We start from the raw sequence: 20,553 nt of genomic DNA on the forward strand, positions 1-20,553 counted from the left end.
ATATACCAGGTTCACTGGAAGCTCCTGAACGTGAAACTATTATGTTAACCCAGAGAGGCTTGGCCACATTGGCACAAGGGAAGATGACAAGTGGCCAATGCAGGGAACTCCAGTTACAAAGATATCTTGGGTCCTGATCCATTGTTCAGTTGCCCAGGCTCTGCCTGGTGTCCATGGTCCTCACCCCTCTATGATTTCCCAGGAAGCCTTGGCACAATTGCTGGAGCTGCCATCAGGGAAACAGAAATCTCCAGGCTCCATTTGCCCTTGGTGTAGCCCACCGTAGTTAGTGAGCTCTCTCAAGACTGTTAGCTGGGTCCTGGACCAAGCCAGCATTAGCCCTAACTTGTGCTAAAGTCAAGTTGTCTGTTCCCTTGCCCTGAGATGAGAGGGGCTGAGAAGGGCTTCTATCACTTTCATGCAGGCTCAGCTCCCACTGCATCCACTGTGTCCACGGTGTGTGTCCGCGAGGTCTGCCGCTGGTCCATTTGGTATGATGAAAGCCATCCAGAGCCTGGCATGACAGGTGGGGACTTTGAAACGTTTGAGAACATGAGGCAGAAAGGGTACCAGGTGTGTCAAAGCCCTGCTGCCATAGAGTGCCGTGCTGAGAAGTTCCCCAGCATGGACTTACAGAAGCTGGGACAGAAGGTGAACTGTGACCCATCCTGGGGGCTGAAATGTCTTAACAGTGAGCAGAGTCCGCCACTCTGCTACAATTACGAGCTGAGGGTTCTGTGCTGTGATTACGTGCCCTGTAGTTCCACCCTGACATCAGGTGCAAGCACCACTCACTCCCGACCAGAGATCAGCAGAGAGTCCTCTTGGCCCACTCACAGTACTCAGAGTCCCATTCAGAGTACTCAGACAACATCCTCAGTGTCCAAGTCCACACCCTTGTGGACCACAGAAGGGAAAGAGACATCTCTGGATACAATTCACAGCTCAAGACAAACAGTGACGTTCACCTCAAAAAGAAGGGCCACTTCACATCGTATTGGGTCCACAAACTCAGCCAGCAGCCTTGTCTCATCCAGCGCAACATCAGTATTCACCTCACAGACAGGGTCCACTTCAGCAGCCAGCACGGTCACACACACGGTCAGCACGCCTGTGACCTCTACCACCTGCCAACCCCAATGTCAATGGACAGGGTGGCTTGACACAGACTACCCCACGTCTGACGGCGAGGGAGAAGACATTGAAACATATGAGAGAATCAGGGCCACTGGGGCAGATATCTGTGAACAGCCTCAGGGCATCCAGTGTGTGGCCCAGAACTACCCTGACATGAGTTTGGACATGTTGGGTCAGGAAGTGACATGTGATGTCAACTTCGGTCTGGTGTGCCGCAACAGGGACCAGAAAGGTGATTTTGGGATGTGCTACAACTACATGATCCGGGTGCTGTGTTGCAGTGTGAGCCACTGCCAGGGACCGACCACCACTGCGGGCTCACCTACCACACCACAAACTGCCACCACTGCTACCCAGACCCTGTCCTCCAAGCCTTATCCCAACACCAGTCCAGTGGAGACCTGGTCTCCTTCAGGCTCCACCAGCATCCAGGGCTCAGAGATGCCCACCTCTGGGATCCTGACTGCAAGTGTGTCATCCCCACCCAGCACTTCTCTGACAGCCACCTCAAAGACTACTCAGCATCCCAGGAGCCCAGAATCCTCTGGGACTCCTTCAGTGGTGACAACAAGGTCCACCTCTCAAGGGCACTCCCTACCTCCCAGCAGTCCCCATGCCACCAGCTCATTCTCAGCAACAACCTCAAGGACTTCCCTGGCCAGAGGGACAACCTTCTCTACCTCTCTGACCACCCCTGGACCATCCTATTCCCCTCCTGGAAGCACCAGCATGAGCTCAGCCACGGCGGCCTCCACGAGCAGAGCAATTACACATTCCAAGACTACCCCAGAGCTCACTGGAGCTCCTTCAGCCAGCACCACAGAACCATTCAGGACACTAACCACGTCCACTTCAGCAGCCAGCACGGTCACACACACGGTCAGCACGCCTGTGACCTCTACCACCTGCCAACCCCAATGTCAATGGACAGGGTGGCTCGACACAGACTACCCCACGTCTGATGGCGAGGGAGAAGACATTGAGACATATGAGAGAATCAGGGCCACTGGGGCAGATATCTGTGAACAGCCTCAGGGCATCCAGTGTGTGGCCCAGAACTACCCTGACATGAGTTTGGACATGTTGGGTCAGGAAGTGACGTGTGATGTCAACTTCGGTCTGGTGTGCCGCAACAGGGACCAGAAAGGTGATTTTGGGATGTGCTACAACTACATGATCCGGGTGCTGTGTTGCAGTGTGAGCCATTGCCAGGGACCGACCACCACTGCAGGCTCACCTACCACACCACAAACTGCCACCACTGCCAGTTCCAGGTCAATCACACATACTTCCTGGCCTGTGTCCAGCATATCCACCAGCACCAGCACCACAGAATCTATTTCATCCCCTGGAAAAACCACAATCCTCACCATGGCTTCTTCCACAGCCACAACCACACCCAGGGAGACTCGAACCTCATCATGGCTATCCACTGGTCTCTCCCCAGCCCTTAAAACTACAAGGACCACTTCCACAGGCTGTAAGTTTCAATGCACCTGGACAGATTGGCTGGACAGTGACAAACCTCAACCTGGCCAGTTTGGGGGAGATATTGAGACCTACTATCATATTAGAAACAAGACAGGTATCCAGGTATGCAAGAAACCTGTGGACATTGAATGTGAAGCCATCCTCTTCCCCAACATGTCCTTCCAGCAGCTGGGCCAGGAGGTGGTGTGTAATGTGGACTTTGGACTCATCTGCAGGAATAGCAAGCAGGCCAACAACCAAACCTGTTTCAACTACCATATCCGTGTGCTCTGTTGTGAGGAAGACATGAGCTGTTTGAGCACAACGGGATCACTGTCTACCACCTTCAGTCCAGTGACGGAATCCCCTCATACGGCAGCACCGCTGTCGTCCACTTCCACAGCAGCACCTGGATCTCCCAGAATAGTCTCCATGTCTACAAACAAGAGGCCATCGGAAGAGCCAATGGCCTCAACTTCACTCACAACACTAAGAAGAATCTCTTTCCCTAGGACAGACAGGGTTGTCTCCACTGGCACAACTGGGACTACTGAGAGATTGTCGCTCTCTAGTATGTCAACAAGTTCAGCCTCTCCAACTACCTTCCTCCAAACGTCAAAAGAGCAACACTCAGGTAAACCAAACACAACTTCATGGACAGCTTCCTCCAGCACTCCCAGCACTGCCAAGCTGACAATGTCCACTGGCACCTCCACAGGGTTCTCTAGAACCATAACCACACTCTGGAGAAGCTTGCCCCCTAGCACCCCAACCACACCTACCAAATCCACTGAACCCAACTCTATCTTGATGACAACAAAGAACCCTCCAACACTGATCACCAGTCACATGTCCAACAGTCACACTAGAACCCATATCACCACAGCATCCTCTCCTGAAGCAGTAAGTACAGAGGAGGTCAGAAAGTCCTCCTCGTCTACCTCTCTGACCACCCCTGGACCAACCTATTCCCCTCCTGGAAGCACCAGCATGAGCTCAGCCACGGCGGCCTCCACGAGCAGAGCAATTACACATTCCAAGACTACCCCAGAGCTCACTGGAGCTCCTTCAGCCAGCACCACAGAACCATTCAGGACACTAACCACGTCCACTTCAGCAGCCAGCACGGTCAGCCACACGGTCAGCACGCCTGTGACCTCTACCACCTGCCAACCCCAATGTCAATGGACAGGGTGGCTCGACACAGACTACCCCACGTCTGATGGCGAGGGAGAAGACATTGAGACATATGAGAGAATCAGGGCCACTGGGGCAGATATCTGTGAACAGCCTCAGGGCATCCAGTGTGTGGCCCAGAACTACCCTGACATGAGTTTGGACATGTTGGGTCAGGAAGTGACGTGTGATGTCAACTTCGGTCTGGTGTGCCGCAACAGGGACCAGAAAGGTGATTTTGGGATGTGCTACAACTACATGATCCGGGTGCTGTGTTGCAGTGTGAGCCACTGCCAGGGACCGACCACCACTGCGGGCTCACCTACCACACCACAAACTGCCACCACTGCTACCCAGACCCTGTCCTCCAAGCCTTATCCCAACACCAGTCCAGTGGAGACCTGGTCTCCTTCAGGCTCCACCAGCATCCAGGGCTCAGAGATGCCCACCTCTGGGATCCTGACTGCAAGTGTGTCATCCCCACCCAGCACTTCTCTGACAGCCACCTCAAAGACTACTCAGCATCCCAGGAGCCCAGAATCCTCTGGGACTCCTTCAGTGGTGACAACAAGGTCCACCTCTCAAGGGCACTCCCTACCTCCCAGCAGTCCCCATGCCACCAGCTCATTCTCAGCAACAACCTCAAGGACTTCCCTGGCCAGAGGGACAACCTTCTCTACCTCTCTGACCACCCCTGGACCATCCTATTCCCCTCCTGGAAGCACCAGCATGAGCTCAGCCACGGCGGCCTCCACGAGCAGAGCAATTACACATTCCAAGACTACCCCAGAGCTCACTGGAGCTCCTTCAGCCAGCACCACAGAACCATTCAGGACACTAACCACGTCCACTTCAGCAGCCAGCACGGTCACACACACGGTCAGCACGCCTGTGACCTCTACCACCTGCCAACCCCAATGTCAATGGACAGGGTGGCTCGACACAGACTACCCCACGTCTGATGGCGAGGGAGAAGACATTGAGACATATGAGAGAATCAGGGCCACTGGGGCAGATATCTGTGAACAGCCTCAGGGCATCCAGTGTGTGGCCCAGAACTACCCTGACATGAGTTTGGACATGTTGGGTCAGGAAGTGACGTGTGATGTCAACTTCGGTCTGGTGTGCCGCAACAGGGACCAGAAAGGTGATTTTGGGATGTGCTACAACTACATGATCCGGGTGCTGTGTTGCAGTGTGAGCCATTGCCAGGGACCGACCACTACTGCGGGCTCACCTACCACACCGCAAACTGCCACCACTGCTACCCAGACCCTGTCATCCAAGTATCAGACCACCACTAGTCTACCTGTGACCAGAACTTACTCGGCTTTCACCACGGTAGCAACAAGCTTCTCAAAAACTCCACCTGGCTCTAGCTACACGGCCACTACTGTTACATCCTCTACCAGAAGCACCCCACATGTTTCAAGTGTCATGGAAAGTAGCAGCCCAGGAACGGTCTCCTCTATCCATACAACACTCACCATCATGCCTAAAACATTACAGCCATCAACACCTGCTTTGACAACAAAGCAAACTTCCTCGACTGGAATCTGGACCAGAATACTTACTGGTACAGCTGGAACTACCTTTTCAAAACTTCCACCCACAAGCCTAACTACAGTCATAGAAGAGCTGTCTACCAGTACACCAAGAATACAGACGCTACCAGAAACCATGACTACTGCCAGCACCAGCCAGGGCACAACCTACTGCCAGCCCAAGTGTACATGGACGGAATGGTTTGATGTAGACTCACCAACCTCAGGGGTAGGAAGAGGAGACATGGAGACCTATGAAAACATCAGAGCTTCTGGTAAGAAGATGTGCCAGGCACCAGAAAAGATTGAGTGCCGGGCAGAGAACTATCCTGCAGTCAGCATTGATAAGGTTGGCCAAGTAGTAAGCTGCAGCCTGGAGACAGGGTTAGTCTGCAAAAATGAGGACCAGACAGATGATTTCAAAATGTGCTTCAACTATAATATACGTGTGCTTTGCTGTAATGACTATAGCCATTGCCCTAGCACAACGGCTGTTCCACCAACATCTACCACAAACAAGCCTAAAGCAAGTAATGAGGTCCCCACCAAGGCCACCAGTTCATCAACAAGACAAAGACACTCCATCAAAGCTACCACACCTTCAAAGACTTCAGACAGCCTGACGACCACTGTTATCCATACAGGATCCATACCTTCCACACACTCAGTCAGCAGCCCTGTGACTTCTACCACCTGCCAACCCCAATGTCAATGGACAGGGTGGCTAGACACAGACTACCCCACGTCTGACGGCGAGGGAGAAGACATTGAGACATATGAGAGAATCAGGGCCACTGGGGCAGATATCTGTGAACAGCCTCAGGGCATCCAGTGTGTGGCCCAGAACTACCCTGACATGAGTTTGGACATGTTGGGTCAGGTAGTGACGTGTGATGTCAGCTTCGGTCTGGTGTGCCGCAACAGGGACCAGAAAGGTGATTTTGGGATGTGCTACAACTACATGATCCGGGTGCTGTGTTGCAGTGTGAGCCACTGCCAGGGACCGACCACCACTGCGGGCTCACCTACCACACCACAAACTGCCACCACTGCTACCCAGACCCTGTCCTCCAAGCCTTATCCCAACACCAGTCCAGTGGAGACCTGGTCTCCTTCAGGCTCCACCAGCATCCAGGGCTCAGAGATGCCCACCTCTGGGATCCTGACTGCAAGTGTGTCATCCCCACCCAGCACTTCTCTGACAGCCACCTCAAAGACTACTCAGCATCCCAGGAGCCCAGAATCCTCTGGGACTCCTTCAGTGGTGACAACAAGGTCCACCTCTCAAGGGCACTCCCTACCTCCCAGCAGTCCCCATGCCACCAGCTCATTCTCAGCAACAACCTCAAGGACTTCCCTGGCCAGAGGGACAACCTTCTCTACCTCTCTGACCACCCCTGGACCATCCTATTCCCCTCCTGGAAGCACCAGCATGAGCTCAGCCACGGCGGCCTCCACGAGCAGAGCAATTACACATTCCAAGACTACCCCAGAGCTCACTGGAGCTCCTTCAGCCAGCACCACAGAACCATTCAGGACACTAACCACGTCCACTTCAGCAGCCAGCACGGTCACACACACGGTCAGCACGCCTGTGACCTCTACCACCTGCCAACCCCAATGTCAATGGACAGGGTGGCTCGACACAGACTACCCCACGTCTGATGGCGAGGGAGAAGACATTGAGACATATGAGAGAATCAGGGCCACTGGGGCAGATATCTGTGAACAGCCTCAGGGCATCCAGTGTGTGGCCCAGAACTACCCTGACATGAGTTTGGACATGTTGGGTCAGGAAGTGACGTGTGATGTCAACTTCGGTCTGGTGTGCCGCAACAGGGACCAGAAAGGTGATTTTGGGATGTGCTACAACTACATGATCCGGGTGCTGTGTTGCAGTGTGAGCCACTGCCAGGGACCGACCACCACTGCGGGCTCACCTACCACACCACAAACTGCCACCACTGCTACCCAGACCCTGTCCTCCAAGCCTTATCCCAACACCAGTCCAGTGGAGACCTGGTCTCCTTCAGGCTCCACCAGCATCCAGGGCTCAGAGATGCCCACCTCTGGGATCCTGACTGCAAGTGTGTCATCCCCACCCAGCACTTCTCTGACAGCCACCTCAAAGACTACTCAGCATCCCAGGAGCCCAGAATCCTCTGGGACTCCTTCAGTGGTGACAACAAGGTCCACCTCTCAAGGGCACTCCCTACCTCCCAGCAGTCCCCATGCCACCAGCTCATTCTCAGCAACAACCTCAAGGACTTCCCTGGCCAGAGGGACAACCTTCTCTACCTCTCTGACCACCCCTGGACCATCCTATTCCCCTCCTGGAAGCACCAGCATGAGCTCAGCCACGGCGGCCTCCACGAGCAGAGCAATTACACATTCCAAGACTACCCCAGAGCTCACTGGAGCTCCTTCAGCCAGCACCACAGAACCATTCAGGACACTAACCACGTCCACTTCAGCAGCCAGCACGGTCACACACACGGTCAGCACGCCTGTGACCTCTACCACCTGCCAACCCCAATGTCAATGGACAGGGTGGCTCGACACAGACTACCCCACGTCTGATGGCGAGGGAGAAGACATTGAGACATATGAGAGAATCAGGGCCACTGGGGCAGATATCTGTGAACAGCCTCAGGGCATCCAGTGTGTGGCCCAGAACTACCCTGACATGAGTTTGGACATGTTGGGTCAGGAAGTGACGTGTGATGTCAACTTCGGTCTGGTGTGCCGCAACAGGGACCAGAAAGGTGATTTTGGGATGTGCTACAACTACATGATCCGGGTGCTGTGTTGCAGTGTGAGCCATTGCCAGGGACCGACCACCACTATGGGCTCACCTACCACACCACGGACTGCCACCACTGCCAGACTCTCTAGTACTGCCATAAACACTTCTTGGGTTTCTCCTAGTGCCCTCAGCGACACTTCAGCTACTTCCACACCCACTAGTACTTCCAAAGAGAATCAGTCCTCCTCTCTGGCGAGTACTAGGACTACCATCATCTCTACTCCACTCTCCAGTTCCACGGGCTGCAAACCTCAATGTACCTGGTCAGATTGGCTGGACCATAGTTCACCCATCCCTGGGAGTTCTGGAGGGGAATTTGAGACCTATGCCAACATTAGAGCAGCTGGAATTGCTATATGTGATAAGCCCCTGGACTTAGAATGTGATGTTGTTGACCAGCCCCATGTGCCTCAGCAGGAGTCGAATCAGGTGATCAACTGCAGTGTGAACTTTGGTCTGGTGTGCAGGAACCTGGACCAGCCGGGGCCCTTTAGTGTATGCCTCAACTACCGTATCCGTGTGCTTTGCTGTGATGACTATAGTCACTGCCCTAGTACCCCTTCCGGCACCAGAACGTCAGCACTGCCCTGGTCTACCCACACTCCTCTGGTCCCTTTCACAACCACAGTGGCCTCAAGCACTGAGTCCACCTTTCAGACCAAGCATCCCTTCAGCTCCCCAGTGCCAAGTACCCAAGCATCCACATGGACCACACTTACTGACTCGGGCTGTGCACCTCGATGCACATGGACGGACTGGTTTGATGCAGACTTCCCTAACCCTGGCCCCAGAGGCGGGGACTTTGAGGTCTATGCAGTGCTACGTGAGGTTGGCTTTGTGTTCTGTGAGCAGCCCAAGGACATCCAATGCCGCTCTGAGAAGGAGCCAGACAGGCCCCTGGAAACTCTAGAGCAGGTGGTCCAGTGTGATGTGCGATTTGGGCTGATATGCAAGAATATCAACCAATCGGGGCCATTGCAATATTGTGACAACTACCATGTGCGCCTCCTCTGCTGTGACAACACCACCCACTGCACCACCCCACCCATGGCCACCCCCTCCACTGTTCCTTCTACCTCTACCCTGTTGTCCACTCACACTTCCCCAATCTCGAACACCATGTCTTCTTCCCCTGTGGCCACAAGCTCCACTGTGCCCCACTCCTCTTCCCTAGTGCCCACTCCCACCTCTCCAGTTCTGACCACCGCAACTTCACCTGGAGCCACGGGCCCTACTGCGGCCCCCTCCTCCACCACAGAGACCACCCACACCCCTGAACTTTCCCCCAGCAGTCAGGTGACCTTCAGCATGTCTACTGTTTCTCCCTTGAGCCTCAGTACTGTTAGGTCTACTGTCTTTTCCAGTCAATCAGTTTCCCCGTCACCCTGTTTCTGCCGGGCATTTGGACAGCTCTTCTTACCTGGTGAGTAGAAAAATCCATGTTTTCCCTACCTCATGTCCCTTGTCCCCTGGGTCTGTCAGCCTTGGGAGCTATGAGCCCTTTCGTGCATGTAAAGTTCAATCTATGCCCTCTCTGGACAACCTTCTCCCTCAGGCAGGCTGCCTCTATGTCTCACCTGATGCTACCCCGCCTCTTCAGATAGGGTGTGGCTATGTCTTTCTGTGTCTTTTCCCCTCCACAGGAGATGTCATCTACAATAAGACTGATGGAGCTGGCTGCCAATTCTACGCCACCTGCAACCAAAACTGTGAGCTTGACCGCTTCCAGGGTGCCTGTCCCTCCTCTTCACCTCCAGTGCCCTCTACCCCGCTTCCTGGCTGTGATAATGCCAGCCCTCCCCGGCAGGTGAGCCTCCCTTCTCCCTCCGCCTCCCTCTGATGTGGTTCTCAGGGACAACTGCATTTGGGTTGAGTCATGGCTAGTGCTCACCTAAAGCACCACCTCAACCATGTAGCCTATCTCAGTGACCCATCTTCGAGTGGCTCCTGTTGAGAGAGGCGCACTGGATCTGGGGTCTTGATCAGCAGGAGCTGGTTGCCTTATGTGATTCATATCTGTAGGGACATGGGGGTCCAGAAAGGACAGAGCTTGGGTCTCCCCATGACCTCAAGGTGAGCACCCTGCATATCTTCTGCCTCAGGTGAATGAGTCCTGGACCCTGGAGAACTGCACAGTGGCTAGGTGCCAGGGAAATAACCAAATCATCCTCGAAGAGCCAGAGCCTGTGGACAATGTCACCTGTGCCAACAAGCACTTGCCCATCAAAGTGTGGGACCAGGAGCCTTGCCACTTCCACTATGAGTGTGAATGTGAGCAGAGGGCAGGCGCGGGACAGTCCAGCAAGATGGGACAGGATTGAGGCATCTGATCTCAGTGTGTCAGTCTCAAACAACATTGTGTGCACAGGGAGGTTGGCAACATGGATGAGGCAGAGGAAGGGGCTGTGTGACCAGGAAGGGGTAGGGTGCAAAAAGCCACAATGGGAGTCCTTTCTTGCAGTCCTGATGACAACTTCTATTACTGAGTGTTAAATGACTCAAACTTGGGACTTAGAACAGCAAACTCAGGGTCTCACAGCCCTGAGCTAGAGTCAGATCAAGACAGGCAAGGCATCTCTATGGAGAATCCTTCTTGACTTTGCCAGTTAAGGGCTACAGAGTCCTTGGCCTGTGGCTTCATCACTCTATTCTGCCTCCACCTTCTTATGGCCTTCTGCTCCATGTCTCTCTCCTGCCATTTCTAAGTACACTATCATCAGGTTCAAGGAATACCCAGGTAATTTGGGATTATTCCATTTTAAGACCAACATCATATTCACAATTCCCAAGGTAGATATGGTTTGGGAGATAACTACTTTGTAGATGAAGCAACTGTGTTTCCCTGAAGGAACCATCCAGAGGTGGTGCTGGGTAACAGGGCTGGGAAGGGAGCCTTCAACTGTAGTCTTCCATAGGCTTCTGCAGTGGATGGGGGCAGTCACACTACCTGACATTTGATGGCACCTCCTATACTTTCCTGGACAACTGTACCTCGGTGCTCATGAGAGAGATCCACCCTCGCCATGGCAACCTGAGCATCCTTGCTCACAGCTACTACTGTGGGGCTACCACCAATGCCACCTTCTGTCCCCGTGCCCTCAGTGTGAACTACAACTCTATGGAGATTGTCCTCACCATCACCATCACTGGCAATGGGAAGGAGGAGAGCCTGGTGAGTCTTCTGGCAGGCAGAGCCCCAAGGCCACACTGCAAGCATGGGGCAACACAGGCAAAGATGAAAAGCCCTCAGGACCAAGAGTATTCTCCCCTCTGCAGATATGACCTGTAGGAGCTTTCCTAGGCAAAGAATAAATGCCTGGCTCTAGATTGAGGAATAGGAATGTCCTTAGTGTTTGGCAAAGTAGCATCCACTGCTGCCTAGTTGGCTCCTTAGTTACTGTTTCCCTCTGGACATCCCTAGGTCATATGGGACCAAATGTTGATAAGCTCAGGCTACACTAAGAATGGTGTGACAGTGTCCTTGAGCGGCACCACCACAATGAGTGTCAACATTTCCACCATTGGCACCAGCATCACCTTTGATGGACACATCTTCCAGATATGGTTACCCTACAGATACTTCAGCAACAATACTGAGGGCCAGTGTGGTGAGTAGTCATGGCCAGGCTCATTCTGCATCTCTAAGTCGGGGGAAGGAATGAGTCTATGGAAAATAGCGAGAAACTGATTGTAACCTCTACCCTATTCACCAGGTACCTGCACCAATAGCCAGACAGATGATTGCCGCCGGCCAGATGGCACCATAGCTTCCAACTGCCAGGATATGGCCAAAGACTGGCTGGTTCCCAGGAACAACAACAACAGCTGCTTAGCTCAGCCTAGCCCTCCCCCAAGCACCACTTCCCAGCCCCCAGTATCCAGCACATCCACCTCTACCCCATGTCCCACTGCACCCCTCTGTGAGCTGATGCTGAGCCAGTGAGTCGGCCTTTGGGGTGGTGGGCCTGGGCAGCAGTCCCCTTGGCTAACCTCCCTGCTGGGCTCTGAGCTCCCAGTCCTGACCACTCACTGCCATAGGGTCTTCGCTGAGTGCCACAGGCTCATCCCTCCAGATACCTTCTTCAGTTCCTGTGTCAATGACCACTGCAATGCCAATGTCACTGACATGCTCTGTCAAAGCCTGGAGGCCTACGCAACACTCTGCCGGGCCCGGGGTGTGTGCGTCAACTGGCGCAATGCCACTGAAGGGCTATGTGGTAAGTAGGGAGTATCCAATTTGTCAGGCCTCCAGTCTCTTTGGTTCTTCCAAACCTGTCTGATGATGCTCTCTGCACCCACAGACCTCTCCTGTCCACCCACTAAGGAATACAGGCCTTGTGGACCCCTGCATCCAGCATCCTGCAGCTCCAGGTGAGTACAATCTAAGTAATAGTGTAGCAGCTGGCCTTCTATGTCTGAAGGGTCTAAGCTCTGGGACCCCCACAACTGGATCTTGGAGGTATCACCTCATTTCTGATCCTCACTCTGCTGCTTGCCCCTCCTCACACTAGGACCCTGAGTGTTTCAACTGAGATGCAGGCAGAGGGCTGCTTCTGCCCTGAGAATCAGCTCCTCTTCAACTCCCGCATGGACATCTGTGTGCAGGAGTGTCGTAAGTGCCATTCACCTACCATGGGACAAGCCTTGTCCCACCCCTGTCCCCCATAGGGTCCTCACCTTCCAGGCCAGGCCAAGATCCCAGACATCTGCAGACCCTCTTCTGCCTGACTAGTATGTGAGAGGAGCCTGGAGCAGACGTCTAAAGGCCTTCTGAGCCTGCCACCATTCTGTCTAAACTCTGCTGCTTGAAGCTGGCCAGAGAAGCTGCCTTCCTTTGCCAAGTGCTAGACTCTCAACATCCAGCTTCACCACCGCTTCAGGGACCTGACACCCTCAGAATTCTCTAGGGCCTTCTGCTCCACCCTGGGAGAAGAGAGAGGTCTTGGCTTGGGGTACAGGTGGCCAGGACTAAGCATAGTTCTCTCAGCCTATAATCCCCTTCTGCCTGGCCTCAAACCCCAGCATCTCCAGTAACAGTTTTCTTGTTTTTGTTCTAGCCTGCGTGGGACCAGATGGACTACCCAAGTTTGTGAGTGGTGCCGCTCCCCTGCCCCCACTTGAGCTCAAGAAGAGGAGGGAGGAAGGAGGGAGAGTGGCTGACTCCTCATAGCCCAGGAGGCTGATGTGGGGCTCCTGGGCTTCCTTCCTGCTCTCACCCTGGACAGCAGAGGGCTGACCTGCTGAGGGCAAACAAGGACTTGGAGTTGAGTTCAGGCAGAGAGGCCAGGGACTTTAGAACCTCAGAGCCCTCAGAGATCTTGACTTGTCCTGTTTCAGCCGGGAGAACACTGGATCAGCAACTGCCAGTCCTGCGTGTGCGACCCCAGTGCTGTGTCGGTACAGTGTGAGCCAGTGCAGTGTGAGAGCCAGGAGCTCCCACAGTGCACAAAAGCTGGCTTTGTGACTATGACCAGGCCCAAGGCTGACAATCCATGCTGCTCCGAGACAGTCTGTGGTGAGCACCTACTGGGACATAGGAGAAATATACTCTAGCTTAGCTGCACTGGACCAATCAGGTAGGGGATGTCTTAAGATGCTTCAGCCTTTGACCTAAAAGTACCACTGGTGACCTCTGGTCTGACCTAACAGAGCAGAGACCTGGTAAGGACCAAGGAGATGAAAGCACGAGGGAACCTTATGAAACCCAGAAAAGCCATGAAGCCTACTAGGTCCCAAAGAAAAATGACACTAGAAACTAGTATTTCCCAAAAGGGAGAAGATGGTGTGTGTGTGGGGGGGGGGATGACAAAATGGGCAGCATCCTGACATGGCCATTTCTCTACAGTCTGCAATACAACCACCTGCCCCAAGAGTCTGTCCAAGTGTGAGCCAGGGCACGAGCTGATCCGCATCCACGAGGAGGGCAGCTGCTGCCCCAGCTCCATCTGCAGTGAGTAGGAATGGGACGAAGCACAGGGGAGGGTGCACTGAGACTGGCTGCAGGGGAGTTCAGGAATGGGGAGGAGCCAGGGTTTCTGCCCCACTGTCCAGATGTGTAATCAACCCCCTTTCCTTTCAGGACCCATGATGTGCACACACAATGACACCCTCTATGGGGTAAGGGCTCAGCCCAGTCAGGGTGAATAGCAGGGGTAGGCCGAGGAGGGTGGGATGCCCATGTCCCCCAGTTCCTGATCCTTGCTTTGGCATCCTTGCCATAAAGATAGATCTGGAGAGGGGGTCTGGGCCCTTAAGACATAGGACATAAGGCCATTGCGTGTGTGTGTGTATGTGCGTGTGCACAAGTGTGCACATTTGTGTGCATGCAGGAGCTGTGGAACGAGGGGTTACCACATCTGCTACATCTGAGTGGTCAGCTTCTGAGTCTCCCAGCTTACTACTGTCCCCACCCACTGAATACCTGTGTTCAACTATGGGAACAATTACACTGTGGGGAAAAGAACTGGGCTCATGGGACATGTCTGGACCCAGCTGAGTCGACCTGATATGTGCTCACCCCTGCCCCCACCTTCTCTTAGAGCTGCTCTCCTCATCTGTTCTAGGTTGGTGCAAACTTCCCAGGGGATGTTCCCTGCCAAACATGCACCTGCTTCTCTGTGGGCAATCAAGAACCAAAAGTACAGTGTAGAGAGATCCTTTGTACCACCTTCTGCCCCCAGGTGAGTCTGTGGCCCAGCAGACATCTTGAGAGACTATCCATGGCAGTCCATCATTGAGAGTCCTCCAATTCACTACAATTTTGAGGTCTTGTTTTTTCCTAAAGGGAAAAGTAGGATGCTGAGGACTGGAGGACAGGTCCTGCAGATTGATGAGCTAACTAGAAAGAGATCCAGTATGGTACCAGTAGACCAGCAGTTCTCAACCTGTGGGTCATGACCCCATTGGGGTTGAATGACCCTTTCACAAGGGGTCACATATCAGATGTTCTGCATGTCAGATATTTACATTATAATTCATTACAGTAGCACAATTACAGTTATGGAGTAGCAACGAAATAATTGTATGATTGGGGGCCACCATAACATGAAAAACTGTATTAAAGGGTCACAGTCTTAGGAAGGTTAAGAACCACTACAGTAGACAGAGAGGCTAAGAAGCAGGGTGAGCTAAGCTGTAAGACCTGGGAAGGGGATATAACACAGAACAAAGACATAATCTCTTAGGAGTTCCTGCCAAGGAGGCCCAGGACCCCTAGAGTATACTCAGACGGGTGTCTGGGATGAATGAGAGACCTGACTACCTCTCCTGTCCCCACAGGGCTTCAAGTACACACTGGTGCCAGGGCAGTGCTGTGGGGAGTGTGTACAGGATGCCTGCTTCACACCAGAGGGCCAGACAGTGCAGGTAATTGGAGAGGGTGTAAGAGATCCTCCCCTGAGCAGGTCTCATCCACAACTGGATTCCTGTCTGGACCTCTATTGTGTGTTTTGATTTCAGCCCAATGAAACCTGGGTGAACAGCCATGTTGACAATTGCACAGTGTACCTCTGTAAGGCTGAGAATGGAATCCATGTACTGACTCCACTCCCCATGTCCTGCCCTGATGTGTCCAACTGTAGGGTATGTACTTGGGAAGCACTGCCTTTGGGTGGTCCACCCTTGTCATGCCCCTGGAAGGTTCTGACCCAAGAAGTCTGTGTCTCCATGGCTTCTACCCCATATGCTGGCTCTGTCCCAGTCCTATTCTGCTCTGTTCTTGGCCCTGCAGGGAACCCTAAAGAAAATAGGTTGCTGTTACTCCTGTGAAAAAGAAGGTAAGTTGAAGATAACTCTCATCTAGTTCTCCAGCTCCATTTAGTTCCCACCAAAAGCAATCCAAGTTTCTCCCATGAGTGGCAGATCCCACCAAAGTCCCAGGCTGGTCACCCAGGAAAGGTATGTCAGTTACTTCTCTCACTGCTGTGAGAGTGTGACAAAATACCAGACAAAATCAGTTTAAGAAAGGCTTTCTTTGCCTCCTGCTTAGAGTGTACAGACCCACCATGGCAGGGAGACATGGCAGCAGCAGAAGCAGATGGTCATATATGTCTGCAGCCAAGAAGCAGACAGGGATAAAAGCTAGGGCTCAGCACACTTTCTCCTTTTCAGTCAGTCTGAGACCCTAGCCCATGGGAGGTCCTGCCTACATTCAGGGTGGGTCTTCCCTCAGAAGTTAGTTTAATCTAAACAAGCTCTCAGAACTTTGTCTTTTAAGTGACTCTAGATCCTGTTGAGTTGACAGTCAATATTAACCATCACAGAGGGCCAGCCTTACCAGGTCCAGAGTCTCTGAGTTAGGGTCTATGGTCTCTGCAATGGCCTGTCTTCTTTGCAGACTCAAGTACATGTCAAGTGCGTGTAAGCACAACCATCCTGCGGCATAAGGGTTGTGAAACAGAGATGGCAGTCAATGTCACCTTCTGCGAGGGTTCCTGCTCTGGAACGTCCAAGTGAGTGGGGGCCTTACCTCCCCAAGAATGTAGCAGAACCAGGTGCTACCTTGTCACCTTGGGCCTTACAGAGACTGTCTCCTTCTTGGTGTCCAGAGGTCACACATACCTGTCTGCATAAAATAAATGGCCCACCTCCCAGTCACATCAGGGGCAAACCTTGCTTAGCTGTACAGAATTGGGTTTCCGCCTTGGACTTGTGTCCAGGAATCTGAAAGTGTCTAGGGAAACAGGTAGCATCAGATCCCTCTGTAGTCCCCAGATGGCCCCAGGCTGCAGTCAGCTGTGAGCAGGAGTGGCCAGGAAGGTTAAAGAATCTGTGGTTAGAGAAGGCAGGAGGAAGGGTACCAGGTTGGCTCCAGGACTTAAGGTGACTTGTCCAGAGGAAGAGTCTCAACAGGGTCAGCAGGATGGAAAGAAAGGAGAATCATGGGAGGTGATGAAAGATGAAGGTGGTTTTTAAAAAAGCCCAGGAAGAGCAAGGCTGTGTGTTCAAGAAAGTAGTCATGGTGGATAGTCAGACAGCTTTCAAGAGCCCACAGAGGACCACGAATCACTATACTGTCAAGAGGACCATGGATAGGAAACGCTGACCTCCCATGTCCACAGGTACTCCTTGGAGGTCCAGGCCATGGAGCATCAGTGCACCTGCTGTCAGGAGAGCAAGGTCCATGACGTAGCTGTGGCCATGCAGTGTCCCAACGGTACAGTCATCCAGCACATCTATACCCACGTCGATGAGTGCAGCTGTGCCCTGGCCTGCCGTTCCCCGCCCATGGCATCCATGAACACTCCCTAAAGCCCAGTGCTGGAAGGCAATTGCATCCCCCAACCCCTCATGTCCCTCCACCTGGAGCAGAACCTGCACAACTGACAATGAAAACCTTAGGCACGCATGCTCCATGTGGCCCACAAGGACCCTCTGTGGCTCCCACTGTCTCTGTTCCACCCTCTGCCTGCCACTTGGTGAAACCAGTATCATGGAGGGTAATGGGACAATTAAGATCCACTTGAGGAGGGTGCCAGGGGAGAATTTGGCCCTTGGAGACGTATAGATGTTTTGGAGAAAAACAAAAAGCCTGTGTCTAAAAGACTCCCTACAGCAAGGTTGTATGCCCTTCATCACATAAAGAAGCCCTTTGCCAGTCATCTCAAGTGCACACAGGTGGATAGGACTGTCCAAGAAAGACAAGCTAACAGAGAGCTGTGTCAGGCAAGATAGCTGCCTGCTGGAGGGGCCCTGGGATCTGCGGTTGGAAAGGGGCCTGTGCTCACCCAGCCCGAAGCTGTAATAAACCCTGGTACTGTGTATCTCCTCCTGGTGTCTTTTCCTGCCCACTCTACATGGCTCCCTGCTTATGGTTTGGAGTTGCCAGGGATGAAGCTAGAGCTATCAACAGGAACATGATGGATGAGAGACTGGCTAAGAGGAAAAGGGAAGAGGTACTGGATACTGAGAGCAAGGCCAGCCAGGGAACCACAAATCAGTATAGCTGCCACAGAACGCAGGGGCAGCATCAGGGCAGCCTAGACAGACAGAGGAGCCTGTTGACTAAGGAGGCCATCCTAGCACCCATCAGTGTGTGGCAGCTGCAATGGACAGAAAAGAAGGGTGCTCTGCATTGCTCAGACCCCAAGGGGCTGTGGCTGCAGTGGTGCTGGGACCCCAGGTCCTGTTCTGCCTCCTCAGGTGCACTATATTCAAGATACCTGTAGATTATTGGTTTACCATACAAGTGGCTATCCTTGGTGCCTTTCTTTCCCTCCCTCTGTCCAAAATGGGAAACATTCTATAAGCATGGCAGGGAGCCACAGGGGCCAGGGAAATGTGGAACTCTATGGCTTGGGTTCTAGAAGTAGGCAGGAAGGAAGCATGTCAAGAGGAATTCTACATGTGGTGTGAGATAGAGAATATCCTGGCTTGACTGCAGGAAGGATAAAAATGACCTTCAAAGGTACAGAATGTGGTCAATGGTGGGGCTGTGACCTAGGAAGATAAGAACACAGTGGCTAGCTATGGCCCCAAAAGCCTCTGGAGAAGTAAGTAGAGGGGTCCTGCTATGGGCTTGGGCTACCCTGCTCTCCAGAAGTGGATGCCAACAGACTCAGTATGGCAGAGCTCCTGTGCCTGGTGTTGGGGTCCAGGGTCTAGCTAGTGAACCTGCCTTTCACATGTACTTGCTGAAGTCTGTCGGGCAGGCAGCCCCCTGGGGAAACATGGTCCAGAGACTGACAAGGCAACAGGTGTGTTGTGGGACAGCAGAAGGCTACTGGGGCCAGCTTCTTTCTCCAAGCTCACCTTTGATCTCATGGTGTGGCTTCTAGGACAGAAAATTCCAGTCCCTGGCCTCATGAAATCACATCAAAGTGTTGTTTCTTCAACCTCAGTCATTTCAAGCATCATCACTGAAGTCAAGAGCATCACTAAACAGAGACACTCTAAAATGTGGAGGTCTTCCATGTCTGGGGAGGCTCCTGACTACGACCATATATACAGCGTGGTCCTCTTTACCTGTCAGGAAACAGGCACAAAGAGACGAAGAGCTTTATCAGGAAGCAAGACCTGCTACAGCCAGGGTAGCAAACTTAAGAGTCCACTCTGAAAATACAAGGGCTGACCTGGACCCATGGAGAATCACAATGAGACACAATGAGGAAACCACAGCTCTGGGTGCACTTCAAATATATTCTAAAAGGATTTCTGCCTCCTAGATGGGAGAGTGGACATCTCTTCCCCACAGACTGACCAAAACAAACTGCAACTAAACCACTAAACTAAGTGGACTAAGCTGAAAGCAGACATCCCTGTGAAAGAAAAAGACATTAGCAATATACCAACAATGACAGGGCAGCCCAGGGGTCCACATCAGGAGGCCCAACACCCTTCCTTATAGGAATGTACACTTAGCTCCTAAATCACCAAGCTTCTGGGTCCCCAAGTGAGGCAGAGTTCAGTAAACAAAAAGGGATCAAGCACCAGGCACTCGGATTTGCAAGTAAGACAGGGTGCTTTCAAAGAAATGATTTCAGATTATTGGGAATATAGCTGAAGTTTCCCCAAAGGAAAGAACTGAAAGGGAGCTGGGTGAGGTGGCACATATCTGCAATGCAGCACTCTAGAGGTTAAGGCATGAGGAAGCTAACCTGGGCTATATAGTGAGACCCCCCCATATAAAAAGAGAGAGAGAAAGAGAAAAGAGGCTGCCTAGAGATGAGTGCTGGAATGTTCTTGCTGGGGTTCACAAGGAAGAAAGGGTGCTGCTTAGCCTGGGGAAAACTCGTATGTAGGATAATCCTTTCTGCTTCCACATTTCCACCAAGCAACTTTAAAAAACAAACAAACAAACAAAAAACAACAAAACAATCTTTTCTCATTTTACATACCAATCCCAGTTCCCACTCCTTCCCCTCCTCTCACTTCCCCCACTTTTCCCCCACCCCATCCCCCTCAGAGAGGGAAAGGCTTCCCATGGGAAGTCAACAAAGTCTAGTACATCAGTTTGAGGTTAAGACCAAGCACCCTCCCTCCAATATCTAGGCTAAGCAAAGAATTCCTCCTGATGGAGGAAGGTCATTGGTTAATTAATAAAGAAACTGCTTGGCCTCATAGGTTAGAACATAGGTGGGTGGAGTAAACAGAACAGAATGCTGGGAGGAAGAGGAAGTGAGGTAAGACGCCATTTCCTTTCCTCTCCTCTCTGGGGGCAGACGCGATGCGATGAAGCTCTGACCCAGGATGGACATAGGCTAGAATCTTCCTGGTAAGCGCACACATTAGGGTGCTACACACATTATTAGAAATGGGCTAGTCCAGGTGCGAGAGTTAGCCGAGAAGAGGCTAGATATAGTGGGCCAAGCAGTATTTAAATGAATACAGTTTGTGTATTGTTATTTCGGGGCATAAGCTAGCCAGGTGGCTGGGAGCTGGCGGCAGGAACGCAGCCCTCCCCCCCACCCCCCCACCCCCCCG

General features: G+C 52.6%; 1 protein-coding gene across 1 annotated transcript in view; it reads left to right on the forward strand.

Moving 5' to 3' along the window:
* Muc5b (mucin 5B, oligomeric mucus/gel-forming) overlaps positions 1–19,939 on the forward strand; it is a 36,607-nt gene extending 16,668 nt beyond the window's left edge. The window contains exons 31-49 of the mRNA XM_050137839.1: positions 425–9,556; positions 9,777–9,940; positions 10,236–10,404; positions 11,049–11,305; positions 11,555–11,741; positions 11,847–12,072; positions 12,172–12,350; positions 12,435–12,504; positions 12,645–12,745; positions 13,191–13,222; positions 13,471–13,648; positions 13,979–14,083; positions 14,213–14,250; positions 14,697–14,813; positions 15,412–15,498; positions 15,592–15,714; positions 15,863–15,908; positions 16,469–16,583; positions 17,193–19,939. Of these exons, the coding sequence (XP_049993796.1) occupies positions 425–9,556; positions 9,777–9,940; positions 10,236–10,404; positions 11,049–11,305; positions 11,555–11,741; positions 11,847–12,072; positions 12,172–12,350; positions 12,435–12,504; positions 12,645–12,745; positions 13,191–13,222; positions 13,471–13,648; positions 13,979–14,083; positions 14,213–14,250; positions 14,697–14,813; positions 15,412–15,498; positions 15,592–15,714; positions 15,863–15,908; positions 16,469–16,583; positions 17,193–17,382 (11,516 nt within the window). The 3' untranslated portion in view covers positions 17,383–19,939. The remainder of the gene's footprint in view (positions 1–424; positions 9,557–9,776; positions 9,941–10,235; positions 10,405–11,048; positions 11,306–11,554; positions 11,742–11,846; positions 12,073–12,171; positions 12,351–12,434; positions 12,505–12,644; positions 12,746–13,190; positions 13,223–13,470; positions 13,649–13,978; positions 14,084–14,212; positions 14,251–14,696; positions 14,814–15,411; positions 15,499–15,591; positions 15,715–15,862; positions 15,909–16,468; positions 16,584–17,192) is intronic.
* The last annotated feature ends 614 nt before the right edge of the window (positions 19,940–20,553 follow it).

This window comes from Alexandromys fortis, unplaced genomic scaffold (assembly GCF_014885135.2).
Source record: "Alexandromys fortis isolate MF-2015 unplaced genomic scaffold, M_Fortis_MF-2015_v1.1 scaffold_3, whole genome shotgun sequence".
Lineage (NCBI taxonomy): Eukaryota > Metazoa > Chordata > Mammalia > Rodentia > Cricetidae > Alexandromys > Alexandromys fortis.